Consider the following 14779-nt stretch of genomic DNA (forward strand, 5'->3'; position numbering starts at 1 on the left):
CAAATGGACTGCGGAATCTTGAAACAACTCTGTCCTGGGGAGTTCACAGTAAGCTGTGGAAACCAGCCGAGCACACACAGCGCTGAGAGGTGACGGGATGCAGTTCTGTCGAGGGCCAAGTGCTCCAGGAGGTCCGAAAAGGCCAGGCAGCATAAGACTTGGGAATAATGAGGAACGCTTCATGGAAGGAATAGGATTCTTAAGGATCGATGGGGTTTTGATAGGCTGGGAGGAAGAAGAAAGTAGTATTTTAGCACGGGCCAAAAAACTCGGCAAGAGTTTGTTAGAAGAATGCTTAGTGTCTGTTCAGCACGAGGCTGAGGCACAGGAGGAGGCCACGTGGAAGGTGTGGCTGGGATTGGAGTCTGTGGGGCTTCAGGTGGTGGGGGTATGGGGAGGAGAGAAAGGGCTCAGTAACTGTGCAGTGCCTAGCCAGGGTGGAGCCTGAGGCAAAAGGAAAAATCAGTAATACCGATCCTGTCTTTATTTAAAATTTAGTATTTTGTTCATCATGGCCTGTTGGCATTGATTTTAGCTTTTTGAATATTGCATCAAAATGTGTTTATCTTGATTACTGAGTGTTTTTGGCACTCACTCAAATGTTGTGTCTGAGGCAAGTATCTCATCCCCTCGCTCTGCTCCTGGCCCTGAGGGCGGTCAGGAAGGAGTCTGGAGCTCTGGGGAGGTGGTGGGGGAGGGGTAGAGAAAACTTGGGAAGAGAGAAAGAGGGAAGAAGTGGACCAGGCAGGGATGATTGGAGTTCAGAGGTGCTCTCTCATGCCCTTAGATGGGAGCAGGCCTAGCGTATGTCCTTGAGGCTGTGGGTGGAGGTCTGGTGTCCTATCCCTGGAGCCTTTCAAGGTGAGAAGTCACAGCTGCCCTTGCCCTGCTGGGAAGTCAAAGCGCAGACAGAATAGAGCCGTCTCCAGCCCAGGCACCACCAGCGGCCTCCAAGATGTGACTGTGGCCAGTGTTCAGTTCATACACTTCAAGCTTCCTTTATGCCCCTCTGACCCTGGGCAATCTGTGGCCGCAGCTGCTCCCGGGAGCTAGTGCTTGCAGGAGGCATGGGGAAGGCCAGGCTGGCTGGGCTGGGCTGATAAAGTCTGGCCATCTCTTTCCCTTCGATCTGTTGAAGCAGAGGTCACAGAGAAGACCCCAGCTAGCTCAGTCACATGTGTAATACCAGCCGTTGTGTTTCTGAGGATATGAGCCTTGCCCTCACCCACCGTCTCCCAATGGGGCAGTGGTTTGGGAGTGTGGAGGACTCAGGTACCCCATTGCCACTGCCGGTCCGTGACTAGAAGTCCATGTCAGGGCCAACCGGTGTGGCGGTGCGCAGGACGGGGTCCTTGGCCTGGCATGATGGCAGGATGGCAGCTTCTTGATGGCTGGCCTCCTAACCCCATCGGGAGGCAGAGGACTGAAGAAGCCTTAGAGATGTGCTGGGAAAGTGAATTCACTGAAGTCTTTCTGTCTCTTCCTTCAGTGTGATCCTTACATCAAGATCTCCATAGGGAAGAAATCAGTGAGTGACCAGGATAACTACATTCCTTGTACTCTGGAGCCTGTGTTTGGAAAGTAAGTTGGGGGCAGCTTGGGTGCTGGGGTGGAGGTACCAATCTGGATAACGCCACCCCCCTGCCCCGCCACCCCTTCTCCCTGCCCCCCTTCCTGCCTTCCCCCTCCCCGCCTCCCCCCTCCACCTCAGCGTGGAGATGTGGCTGCCTCTGGGAAGTCCCCAGGTCCCGCAGCAAAGCTGTGCTCTGATGATCTTGTGTGTCTACAGGGATGTAACCTCAGCTAGCTTTTCACTATGTGCTGAAGACATGAGTCCTGGCAGAAGCTCCTAGTTGACCACATAAACAGTTACCTCAAAGATCAGAAATCTGAATGGAAACTCAGAGCGCACTGGCTAATTATTCTTTTTCTTAGATTAGTTTTTACTTTCGAGTAAGTTTAGATTTACAGAAAAGTTGCAAAGATAGTACAATTTTTGCATACACTTTATACTCAATTTCCCTCACCATTAACATCTTAACCTAACCCTGCCTTATTTGTCAAAACTTTAAAACAAATCGATAGTGGTGCATTCCTGTTTACTAAACTCTAGACTTCATTAAGATTTGGCCAGTTTTCCCATAATGTCTTTTTATTGTTCTAGGATCTAATCCAGGATCCCATGTTGCATTTACTAATTGTTCTCTTCTTTGTTGCATGTTCGTCTCTAGCGGATAGATAGAGCAAGGTAGTAAAATGCTTCCTGAAATCTAAGAACAGGGAAAGGAAGGATGCGCGCCCACTGCATGGGAGTAGCTCCTAGGCATCCTGAATTTCTTGCTGTTTGGATGTGAGCTTGTTTAGGCTGGAGAAAGAGTTACAGAGGGAAGTTGGTGGCTAGTTCTCTGGCATCGGTAGGAGAAGATGTGTTGTTTTGATGTTGTCAAATGACGCATTGAATTCATAAACCCGTATCTATAGATTTAGCTATGGTCACTGAGCTCTGCAGCGAGGGCCTAGTCAGCCTGGAGAATTGCTGGTTTTGAAGGTGAATCAGTCCTGCCAGTCATGAGCCAGCAGCAAGCTGGACTGGGAGGGAGGGGCTACAGGGAAGGAGGTGGGAGGAGCTCTATTTGGTGAGGTCCAGTGGCCTGCGTGAACCACAGGCTAATGGTGACCAGGCAGAAGATGTGGCCGGTTCCACAAGTGGGGCGGGGGTGAGTGTCAGGGCCCAGGGCGAGGTGGGAGAGTGAGTGCAGAAACTCTTTGTATAACTCACGTGGTGAACAAGCACAACTCACGGAATTGAATGAAAACACAACTTTGTTTTTGTCTGCCAATATCCTGTAAACATTTATTCATGGGGTTACCTTCCTCATTTCCTGAGCGGAAACGGGGCAGGCAGGTGACTTTTCTGCTTACTTGTTCACAGTCGCTTTGTCCTAAACCCACAGTGTCAAGGTGGTAACCAGAATGTCCCTCCATGTGCCATCAGGAACCTGACTGGCTCTAGGGTAGTTGTCCCCTCTCCCAGCTGGGTATAGCTGTACTACTTTGGGTACAGATGCATGCAGCATGTAGGTGTGTGTGTGAAGGGAAGGAGGGGGCTTTGCCTCTCGCCCTGTCCTGTCTAACGTCTCCTGCCAATCCCAGACTAGCTGCTGAGGTTCTGGTTCGTGCAGGGACAGGACTAGGGGAGCCTCTGCGAGAGGAGAGCCCCATGTGCTCACTGCCCCTGTTTTCTGGGCACTCTCTGGGTGGCAGATGTTAAAGCTGATTTATTTTCTTGTGAGTGCTTTCCAGAAGTCTCCTCTGAGCCCACCCACTGAAGCTCCCACGATGTGGCAGATGCTATGTCCTTTTACTGGTGGCCCTTTTCAGATGGGCCTGGAGTCTCACTGCTGGAGCTCCAGGTCCCGTGGGGTAGGATTCAGGGTGGCTCCGTTTGGGCATCATGGTGGCCCAGCCAGGATGGGACCAGTGTATAGCCTCTCTCTCCTCCTCCTCTGAGCTGCCAGCTGCTTTTCTTCCTTGAGTGGGAGTCGGGTGCCAGGCTTCTGCCTCCCGCCTGCAGGGAACTATTTCAGGGGGAAAGGGGCTTTACATCTACATTTGACCAGGGTGGGGGATGGGGATCTCAGAGCACAGCAGGAACTCTCTCCCAAGAAGTCTCTTTACAGATCCTCCTTCTTCCCACCCTGCAAGCAGGTGTAAAGCCCTAAGTGTCCCCAAAGTGGATTCTGGGCCATCCCCTTGGTAAATTCCAGAGCACTGGCACTTTCACAGCTCTTGCTTCCGGTTGTCCTGGTAGAAGCTTCAGTTTTAACTTTCTGTTCCAATTCACTGGTTCATTTTGTGGTTTATCAGGCAGGTACATACCATATGCTCAGCCCAGATGATTTGGGAGCATCTGATACACGTGTGCATGTGCATACACACACACACACACACACACTCTCTCTCTCTCTCTCTTTCTCTCTCTCTCTCTCTGTCTCTCTCCCTGAAAAGCCCAGCATCAGTAGAGCATTGGGGGTAATAATTTAAGATATATAGGAGACCCAGGAGGGTGGACCCCAGGGCCACTCTTGGGAGGGGAGGAAGGGGCCAAGGAAGGCTTTCAAGCCCCTGCTCTTGTCCTGCTCTCCCTCCCTTGAGTACCCACTGTGTCCAACAATATCAGGGAGCCTACAGCATTCTGACATCTGTCTTGGGCTCCCTGCAGGATGTTCGAGCTGACCTGCACTCTGCCTCTGGAGAAGGACCTGAAGATCACTCTCTATGACTATGACCTCCTCTCCAAAGATGAAAAGATTGGGGAGACAGTCATCGACCTGGAGAATAGGCTGCTGTCCAAGTTTGGAGCTCGCTGTGGACTCCCACAGACCTACTGTGTGTAGGTGTACGGGGGCTGGTTGCTTCTCTGCCAACAGTCCTGCCCCTCAAATGTGGAGCACTTACTGTGTGCCAGCCCTGTGCTTAGCACTTTATAGGCGTTCTCTTGCTTAATCCAATTAGGGTCTTATCTCTATTGTACAGATAAGGAAACTGAGACCCAGAAATATTATGGCTTGCAAATGGTGGGGTTAGGATTTGAACCTGTTTGTCTGACTCTAAGAACCTGGCTCTTCATCATATTGTTGTAATCCACTTCTCCTTAAGACACTACCGAGCCTTGTAGAGGGAAGAATCAAGAAGGGAAAGGCAGGGGCACATGGGTGGCTTAGTCGGTTAAACGTCTGGTTTTGGCTCAGGTTGTGATCTCACAGTTCATGGGTTCAAGCCCTGCATCAGGCTGTGTGCTGAAAGCTCAGAGCCTGGAGCCTGCTTTGAATTCTGTTTCTCCCTCTCTCTGTGCCCCTTCTCTTCCCCACTCATGTTGTGTCTCTCTCAAAAATAAATAAACATGAAAAAAACTAAAAAAAAAAAAAAAAAAAAGAAGAAGAAGAAGAGAAAGGTGAAGGGAGACAGACAGTGGGACACATGGGTGCCAGTTGAGCCTGAGGGGGTTAATGTCAGGTGAACTCATGTATGGACAGCCCCTGTCCACTTCTTGCCAATTTGGGTCTCGTTGGGGTCTGATTCTCTAAATCTGGAAATGAGAAACATTTAGATTCCAACTCAGTATTTATTTTTTAAAGTTTATTTAATTATTTTGAGAGAGAGAGAGAAGGGGAAGGGCAGAGAGAGAGAGAGAGAGAGAGAGAGAGAGAGAGAGAATCCCAAGCAGGCTCTGTGCTGTCAGTGTGGAGCCTGACATGGGGCTCAAACCCCAAAACCGTGAAATCATGCCTTGAGCTGAAACCAAGAGTTGGATGCTTACCCGACTGAGCCACCCACGCGCCGCCTCCTGCCCCCAACTCAGTAAGTATTTAAGCAAGTCCTGTCGTCTCTGGACCTCGGTTTCTCTGTGTGTAAAGTGGGCGCCCCAGACACAGCGAGTGAGGGCGCCCATGTCAAAGTGAAGGGTGGGTGATGCTGTGCATGTGGTACGCAGGGCAGTGCACATCACTCTGCCCTCGGCGGTGCCCTGGAGTGTCTCTTCTTTGCCTTGTGTTTGGGCCTCAGCTCTGGACCCAACCAGTGGAGGGACCAGCTCCGCCCCTCCCAGCTCCTCCACCTCTTCTGCCAGCAGCGCAGAGTCAAGGCTCCTGTGTACCACACAGACCGCGTGGTGTTTGAGGATAAAGAATATGCCATTGAGGAAATAGGTGAGCTGCCACGTGACCCCAGAACCACGGTGGGCTCTTCCTCTACGTCAGGGATCAGGGCGGGGCCAGGGGCCAGGTCATGGTTAGGATTCGTTTGCTTCTGGCTTTGGCTGCTCAGACTGTAATTGGAGTTTGGGGTGCAGACTACTTCTGCGAAACGGTTTTCTACGTGAATTGCACTAGGTTGCCAGCTTGGCCTTCGTGGTATCTTCCGAGCCCCGCCCCACCCATCCCTCCTTCCATCCCCAACACTCATAGCAGGCAAAGGGCGGCCAGAGAGCCTGAAGCCTCCACCCTCGCCCCTGGATCTGCCCGGTGCTCACACCTGAGAACTCCACCACATGCTCCCTGTGTGTCTGGGATGTCCACAGGCCTACGCTGCCCACCAGGAGCAGCTCAGACTCCCCGGAGGTGTTTACAGGCCCAGGGGGCCCCTCACTTCCTGCTGGTTTCAGGGACATTTGATGTCAGAGCTGGTGCTGAGGTTATAAAAGGGGAAAGGCGGCTTTGATTCCTTCATCCCCAACCCCCTCCTCCTTCTCGTTCTGTTTTTCTGACTCTTTTAGGTCGGGGCTGAGCCAGCTCCTCTCCATTAGCCCTTAACCCAACCCCCATTCTCCTTTCCCATAGAATGTGCATCTGTTTTCGGGGTGGTCTCATTTCCTTCTGCTAGTCTGTGAGCAGCTTTAGCACAGGGACCAGGGCTCATGGTCATAAATTCATAAGAAAGGAAAGCCAGAAAGCTCTTGATGGTGTGGTCGGACATCTGCCTATTTTTGCAGATGAGGCCACTGAGCCCAAGAATGGTTAACGACCTGCCCAAAGTCACCCAGACGGTTAGGGGCAGAACCGGATTCCTGGCCCAGTGTTCCTTCTGCAGTGCTGTGCCGCTTCCTTTGTGGCATCTATTGAAGTGGGCAGAGTAGGCTTGGTAGGTGTGTGTGTGTGTGTGTGTGTGGTGTGTGTGTGGTGTGTGCATGAGAATCTGTGCTGGTGAACATGGGCACACCATGGTGCACACACCTGTGTGTGTACATGTGTGTTTGGACAAATGTGGATCCACCTACCTCCAGTCAAAACTTCTGTCGTGGGGGCTCCAAGTTCATGTTGCTGGCTGATTGGCCAGGCTTGTTTGGGTCAGAACCACCCCTGTGTCCTCATCTCATCCACAGCACCAGCGCTCAACCCACTGCCTGGCAGGGAGGAGCTGTACCTGGGAAGCACGAGGGGATAGGGAAGGGTGTTCACATCCAGTCATGCACCTTCCTAAATGAGGGTGTCATCTCAGCTGTCCTGCTGGCCAGCTGTGTAACTGCTCTGTGTTTCATTTCTGTCATCTGTAAAATGGGCCTAATAGCATTTACCTTATAGGGTCATCGTAAGGATAGACCTTAATATCTATGAACAACAGTGCCTGATTCCTGTTCCAGTTCACTATTACTGCAATTATTTTAGCCACTGCTGGTAATAGAACAGATTGTGTGAACTAGAGAATGGTAGTACTAAAAGCACTTAGATGCCCAATCTGGGAGTATAGGTTGCTGAGGCTCAGAATTTGGAGCAGTCGGGGACGGCTTCCTGGAAGGGGTGAGCTTTGGTGGGCAGGGAGGGTTTGTATTGGTGGAAAAGAAGAAGAGCTTTACAAAAGAAGCTTGGTAGAAATGACGGCAGTGAGGAATCTGGATTTTAAGCCTGGAGCCAGTGGACAGCAAGGCTTCCCTTACAGAGAGTGAGACCTGTGGATCGGAAGTATGTCTTGGCTGGAGGTGAGGGGGAGGGGGATGGTCAGGGGCTTCCCGAGGCCTCCAGGCAGCCCCACCATCCCTTGCTCGCTCAGCTCCGGCAACTTTTTTGTCTTCTCTCTGGAGCAGAGGCTGGCAAGGTCCCGAACCCACACCTGGGCCCCGTGGAAGAGCGTCTGGCCTTGTATGTCCTCCAGCAGCAGGGCCTGGTCCCTGAGCATGTGGAGTCCCGGCCCCTCTACAGCCCCCTGCAGCCAGACATTGAGCAGGTAGGACAGTGAACCTTGGGCCCCTGAGCCTTGCCCCCCAGCCAGCCCTGCCCCAAGGACAGCATGGATATGCCAGAGGCACCAGCGGGGAGCTCAAGATTTGGCCAGTTCCTCCTTGACATGTTTTTCCACAGTCTGGGTGGTGACCGCTGTTAGCCCATAAGGGGAGCTCTTAGACCTGCCCCCCGCCTGTGTCCAGATATTTACAGCCCTCAGGACCTGGGGAAGAACCCGAGTCACCTCCTCTATCCCCATGGATAGACCTCTGACTTCCCATGAGGCATTCAAAAGCCTCGCTGTTTCAGCCTGGCCCCAGGATGCGCTCCCCTACCATTGGTCAGTGACATCCAGGTGGCTGGCCTTGGGTTGGGCTGCAGTGGGGAATTCAGACAGGGATACTGGCACCCTATGACAGAATGGCAGAGCTGTCACTGAGAGCAGTCACCAGGAGGGCCAAGGGCATCCTCCGTGCAGAGGGAGGGTGAGCAGAGGGGCAGCAGGCCCAGGGCTGAGACTGGGAGCCTTCCTGGAGGAAGTGAAGTCGGGGCTAGGTTTTGGAGGAGGAGGAGGAGAGAAAAGATTACGGGCAGAGACAAGCCAAGGTAGCAATGAAGGTGCCTTCGTAGACATGCAGGGGACATCATCTCTGCTGTTTGGAACTGAGCTCTCTTCCTTGGTATGGGGCTGCCGACACCCCAGAATGGCACAGCAGGTGTTGAAATGTGAGCTTTCATTCTCTAGCTATGTACCCTGGAGAAGTTACTTCAATCCTTCTCTTTCTCTATGAGATGGGGACAGAAGTAATACCCAGCTTGCAGAGAGGAAAGGAGCCGAGGGGTGGCAGGTAGCGTGGTTTCCTGTAGCGGAAATCCTCTGGACCCCCTCTGACTAAACTGTGATCTCTGACCCTCCATGACTTTGTGTGTGTCATTCTCTCAGCTGGAAATGCCCCTCACCCCTTTTCCATCTGGCATGCTGAGACTCAACTCAAACATCATCGTCTCTGAGAAGCCTGCCCTGACCCCCGATCCCTAAGGCACAGGTGTACATCATCAGCCTGTGTGGCAGGGGGCTCACTGCTGCAGTCGGCCTTGTAGTCCCATGTAGGGCACCTCCTCTTCGGGGTGCTGGTGAGCCTCTCCGTGGCAGGGCCTGGATGTTCTCTGTTCTGTGCCCTGCCTATCTGGCACAGAGCAGGTGGTTGGTAGGTTTGGTGGAGTGAAAAAGGTGGGGAGAGAACAGAGTTATGTCTCCGTAGGGGAAGCTGCAGATGTGGATCGACCTATTTCCAAAGGCCCTGGGGAGGCCTGGACCTCCCTTCAACATCACCCCACGGAGAGCCAGAAGGTGACTTACCCCAGCCATCGGCTTGGAGCTGAGCAGAGTGGCAGAATGGTTGCAGCCAGCTGTGGGTGGGACCTGGAGGTCACTCTTAGGTCGGGTGGGGGGCCACTTGGGCCACGGGGTACCGCTCTTGTGTGTGTTTGGCCAAGTGCCCAGGTGGAGGCAAGCATCGGGGTCTTGTTGGGTGAGCTGGCTTCTTGGCTTCTCAGTCAAGGACTGCACACCCTTTGGTGGGAACCCCGTGTGGACTTGAGCCATTCTTCTCCACAGGTTTTTCCTGCGCTGTATTATCTGGAACACAAAGGACGTGATCCTGGACGACCTCAGCATCACGGGGGAGAAGATGAGCGATATTTACGTGAAAGGGTGGGGAGTCATGCCCCTTCCTGCCTGTCCCTGGCCCCATGGTGCTGCCCTGCTCCCTCTGGGGTGGTGGAAAGAGAGTGGTCTCTGCCCTTGCAGAGTTGTTTTCCTACCATATTTCTTCTTTTGCAAAAATCTCTGTGTTGAACGTATAAAGTTTGAGGATGTCCCTCAAGAGAGAAGTTGGAAGGCTTTAAAATTTATGGCACATTTGGTACTTCTTGGAGATTTCTTGGGAATTATTTTTGCTTTATCCTTTACCAAGTTCATTTACCTTCTTAACTGCCTAAGTTGAGGATGCAGAGTGTGGTGGAAGCCTTAATTAGAAATGTTCTCTAAAACATTGTCTAGTTGGATGGTTGGCTTTGAAGAACACAAGCAAAAGACAGATGTGCATTATCGCTCCCTGGGAGGTGAAGGCAACTTTAACTGGAGGTTCATTTTCCCCTTTGACTACCTGCCAGCTGAGCAAGTCTGCACTGTCTCTAAGAAGGTGAGCATCGTTCCCATCCGCCGTGGTGCTAGTCCAGGGCTTTGCCTTTGGATTGGGTTCTCCATAGGACTGGGGATTGCTTACATAAGTCCCTCCTGCTGCCTTGTCCCCCACCTTTCTGTGTCTGGTGCTTGTGATCACTGTCCAAGCTGGAAAGTTACTGGGAGCAGCTGTGGTCTTCTAGGCCAGAAGCCGTTGCCCTCCTCCCTGACCTCACTGCAGGCTGAAGGCACCTGGCGGACCTGGTGCATCAGCCAGAGGGCAGAGGTGGGTTCTGGGACCTCAAGTTCTGTGTCTCAGCACCTCTCCATTTAGGTCTTATCTGGGCAACAAATTCACTTTTCCTAAAGTAGGCAGATCCCGAGGCACACAGCCTCTTTTCTGGTGGCACTGCACTTGCCCTTGGGGAGTGTCCACAGAGCACGGGCTGAGTGGAGGCAGGGGGCACCCCTGTTGGGGCTTCTGATCACCTGCATCCCACCTAGAACCAATCCATCTTGAGGTGTTCTCTATTCAACTAAATGAATGCCGCTCTGGTGTTGAGGTTCCACTGGTCCGATTTCCTTCCTGAGGTGGCTTAAGGCTTCAAGCCACAAAGCTTCTGTGATGCCAATTTCTTTCCTGAATGCTTGAGTGACTTAAAGGAGGGAAATACAGAATGTACTTCTTACGTGCTGCTTAGGTCTTTTTAGCTCTGTTCACTTCATCCTTTCCACATGACCCCTTCCCAGCCTGACACACGGGATCATCTGCATTTTAGAGAGACCAAAACGGTCCACGGAACATTCTGAAACCATCGCAGAAAAGCAAAGGGGGTTAAACAAGGTTAAATGAATGCTTTCACCCAGGGATTGCTGCATAGTGCCTGCCAGCAGGCAGAATTTAGCAACAGCCTTGGATTCTGTGCCGTCAAGGAAAGCCTAGCCTGTTTGTAGGTTTAATCTCGTTTGCCTTTGCTCAGTGTGTTTGTCTAGCACAAGTTGTTTCCATAACAAAGCAAATGCTGCATTTGTTGGGGAAGAGCTCCAAATCAAACACACGCCGCCTCTCTTTGCTGTGGACAGAGGGAGAGTGGGGGCCAGGAAAGGGGAAGGGAGGGCTCAGGCATCCTGCATGCCATCTCCAGTGCTCAGCATGGCATACAAGGGGCCAGGTGTGGATGGGAAACTGAGGCTGAGAGATGCAGAGTGGCCTGTTTAAATGGGAGGTGGGACCACCCGCTTCATTGTGACAGGTGGAGATATGGGCAAGGAGTCACAGGAAGCAGAGGTTCTATTTTTGCTACAAAGTAGGAGGAGAGATAATCTCCTGGCACTGAGGCAGGTGACTTGAGACAGGTGAAAAAGGCTTGAAGTAGCCATTGTGCTGAGAGAGGGAGGGAGCAGAGAGAGAGAGAGAGGGAGAGAGGGAGAGACAGGGAGAGGGAGATGGAGAGAGAGCTCATTGTGATGCTGAGATAGTTACCTGGAAGTTCTGAGGGCCCAGCTGGAGTTGCTGGTTACGAACCTGAGGTGGCTCCATTCTGGCAATGATGGAGTTTCATCTCGGTATTACAGGCACTGGCGAGGAAGAAGGAGAGAATTGGGCTGACCCACCATGGCACAACCCATAGGCTTGGGCTAGTCCTGGAAGAACGAGAAGGCCACCAGGGCTGCTGGGGTAGAGAGAAGGAAGAGGGGTCAGGGAGTCCAGGAGAGGCCCCCAGGGTAGCAAGAGGAATGGAATTCTGGGGGGTACCATACTCCAAGAGAGGGTAGCTGGAGGTAGGGGTGGAGGAGGTCAGAAGAGGAGGTTGAGAAACAGACTCTAGGGGGCTCTGAAGTCAACCAGGAGAGTGAGGGAGGAACTGGCTTGACCCAGGAAGAGCTAGCTGGTCCCTTTGTGGGGGAAGGGGCCCAGGAGGCAGGTGGAGCTGTGCCCATATCAAGGCACCAATGAGCTGGCCTGGGCCGAAGGACTGAGTCTGGGGGTGGGACGGTGTGGAGGTACCGCACAGCCTCTGGGCTCCCCAGTTCTGCTGCAGAGCCAGCCCTCTGCCGAGGGGTTCGGGGCCTCTGGCAGGCAGGCCCTCCGGGGACCCCATTAACCAGACGAGACTGTCGTAAAGCACAAGGTCTCCTTTCATCCGGCTGCTTTGAACCACCGCTGGTTGCCCCGGCCTGGCTCCCCACCTGGAGCCCAGCACACCCACTGGGGCCTGCCTGCGCGTCAGGCACCCACCCTGCAAATAAACAGCTAGTAAAAGGGCCCAGACCGGGAGCGTAATGAGCGCCTGGGACCTGGGGGGCCATTCCCCAGGCTGGAGCCCCAGCCCAGCTGCTCCCACCAGGGGCCGTTTGAACCTCTGGCTCATTACTGAGCCCATAAACCAGGCCGGCCAGAGGAATGGAGGATGCTGGCGGCCTGTGCAGGCGGGCCTGCGGAGCTGGCCATAAAAGCCCCGCCAGAGAAGGGAGGCACCTGCAGGAGGGCTGGGGCCCGGAAGAGGGGGGGCACCAGACAGGGGCCAGCTGGGGGCCTGAGCCCCTTGACAAATCAGGCAGCAGTCCAAGCTGCAGTCGTGTGCTTTGCAAGGTGACCATTCCTCACAGGGCATGGATTTTGGTTCAGGAGCCCTGTGGGTCTACGTGACCTGGGGTGGCCACACAGCAGGCAGAGCCCTGGCTGGTGCAAGCCTGTGTGTACAGGGCACCCGGGGGCAGGCAAAGCCTCTGTATCAGCAAGTGCTCCCCGACTCCCCATAGTCTGTCCCCCGGGACTCTGTCCAGGCCCCTACTGTGACCCGGCACTCAGGATGTCTGAAGATCCTATGTCCATTGCCTGTAGGATCGTCACAATGTTTCCTCTCCTTGCCACTCACTCAGCAGAAGCTCCAGCAAGAGGACAGAGGACAAGCGGGAGCAGGAAAGCCCCAGTGACAGTCCTTTGGGTTAAGCGTGGCTGGATTCAGGGGTGAACCCAGGCCTCAGCATGCCCGTCTTTACCCCTCAGCTGCTCTGCAAGGCCTCTGTGGGACGAAACCCAGGATAACACTGGTCCAGGCTGAGTGGTCTGAGGGAGGTGGAGTGGGAAGAGCAGGAAGGTGATGAACTTGCCAGCACCTGGGGCTTTTGATTTGCTCCAGGGCAAGCTCTTGGAGGTAAAGATGGGGTGGGTGGCCATGCTGAGGGAGGAGCTGGGGTTACCGTCCCCTGGTGTCAGCTCCTTCCACCAGTGTGTCAGGGGGATCCTTCTGGTGACAGCAAGGGTTGGGTGGGGGGCCCCAGGTTCGCAGCCAGCCAACCCTGTCCCTAAGAGCACATGGGCAAAGCAGGATTTAGAGGCGAGAGCAGGACTGGAACCTGACTGCCTGGGTTTGAATCCCGGCTCAATGCTTAGCGGTGTGACTCAGGCAAGCTACTTGCTCTGGTTTTGACAGCTGTAAGGCCAGCAGCATGTCCCATATAGCTCGTTGGAAGGATAAATGAGCTCATAGTGGTAAAAGGCTGGCACATAGGAAGTGCAGATTAATATTATTATTATTAGCTGTCAGACCTTGGACAAATTCTTAACTTCTCTAAGTCTGCGCTTCATCATCTGTAAAATGGGAGCAAAGCCTCTGCCCGTGGACTTGGGAGACTTAAAGGAGCCACCTCATGTGAAGTCAGCCTGCATGGATCCTTCCTGGGTCCTTGAATACTGTCGGCTGGGATCTAAGCAATCTTCCCACCAAGATCTGGTTCTGGCAAATCCCTAAGAGATGTCCCATTCACTGCCTCCTCTAGGAAGCCTTCCAGGCTGGAAGGGACCACTGTTTCTCTCTAATCTTGCTTCCCTGCTTCCTCCTCGGGGCCAGGATGCTTTCTGGAGGCTGGACAAGACTGAGAGCAAAATCCCAGCACGAGTCGTATTTCAGATCTGGGACAATGACAAGTTCTCCTTTGACGACTTTCTAGGTGAGCACCGTCTCTGGTCAGCACCATCCTGCACTTTGGGAGTTGACCCAGAACCCCCGTTTTGTGTGTGTGTGTTTGTGTGTGTGTGTGTGTTTGTGTGTGTGTGTGTGTGTGTGTGTGTGTGTGTGTGTGTGTGTGTTTGCCACTCTTGGGAGGCTGGCAGGAGGAGTGGTCCTAATTTCTGTCCTCAGTTTACTCAGGGTCACTGCTCCCTGGTGCTGAGTAAAGTCTGTGACACAGAGCAGTGCCTGAGTGGTCAGAGCTGCCTGTCCGCAGAGGTGGCCTTGAATGCTGGGCTACGTTGGATGGTATGAGTCAGGTAGGTAAGGAAGAGAGGAAAAGCACAGGTTTGAAGGCAGCGCAAGCATGAGCTGGCTGTCGCCGGCTGTCTGGCCTCACACTTGACAGGATGCCCCCACCTCAACCCCTGTCTAGACTGGGCAGACTGGGCCCAAGTAGTGGGGGGCTCAAGTCAGTCTTCACCCTTGTGCCTGAGTGATGAGTGAATGAGCCACCGCGGCTCCATCCTCCAAGCCCCCAGGCAGGATTCCGGTGGGGGAGAAGAGTGCAGAAACCTGAGCTGGGCTGAAGGATGTGGTAAAGACAGGGTGAGATGTGGGGCGAGGAGGATGGCTGTACCGGGCCAGCAGGTGGGACTGTGAGTAACAGCCCTGTCACAACCGTAAGAGTTACCCGGAAAGTGTGGTCTGGCCATACAATTGGATATTATTCAGCCATAGAAAGAAATGAAATATGGATCTATGCTATAACACGGATGAACCCTGAAAACATGCTAAGCAAAGGAAGCCAGTCACAAAAGGACTAATATTGTATGATTGCATTTATATGAATCGTCTGCAGTAGGCGAATGCAGAGACAGCAAGTAGCCTCGTGCTTGCCAGGGATTGGGAGGAGGGGATTGAGG

At 53.3% G+C, this 14779-nt stretch overlaps 1 protein-coding gene across 4 annotated transcripts in view; it reads left to right on the forward strand.

The window, feature by feature from the left end:
* DYSF (dysferlin) overlaps window positions 1–14779 on the forward strand; it is a 225763-nt gene that overhangs the window by 199567 nt on the left and 11417 nt on the right. For all 4 annotated transcript variants that reach the window (XM_047069397.1, XM_047069398.1, XM_047069395.1 and 1 more), the window contains 8 exons: window positions 1490–1581; window positions 4223–4393; window positions 5566–5708; window positions 7580–7719; window positions 8978–9066; window positions 9334–9429; window positions 9778–9919; window positions 13755–13854. In XM_047069397.1, coding sequence (XP_046925353.1) covers window positions 1490–1581; window positions 4223–4393; window positions 5566–5708; window positions 7580–7719; window positions 8978–9066; window positions 9334–9429; window positions 9778–9919; window positions 13755–13854 — 973 coding nt within the window. The remainder of the gene's footprint in view (window positions 1–1489; window positions 1582–4222; window positions 4394–5565; window positions 5709–7579; window positions 7720–8977; window positions 9067–9333; window positions 9430–9777; window positions 9920–13754; window positions 13855–14779) is intronic.

Source organism: Lynx rufus, unplaced genomic scaffold (assembly GCF_022079265.1).
Source record: "Lynx rufus isolate CCGP_SWC_20201006 ecotype Redwood Valley unplaced genomic scaffold, mLynRuf1.p SCAF_8, whole genome shotgun sequence".
Lineage (NCBI taxonomy): Eukaryota > Metazoa > Chordata > Mammalia > Carnivora > Felidae > Lynx > Lynx rufus.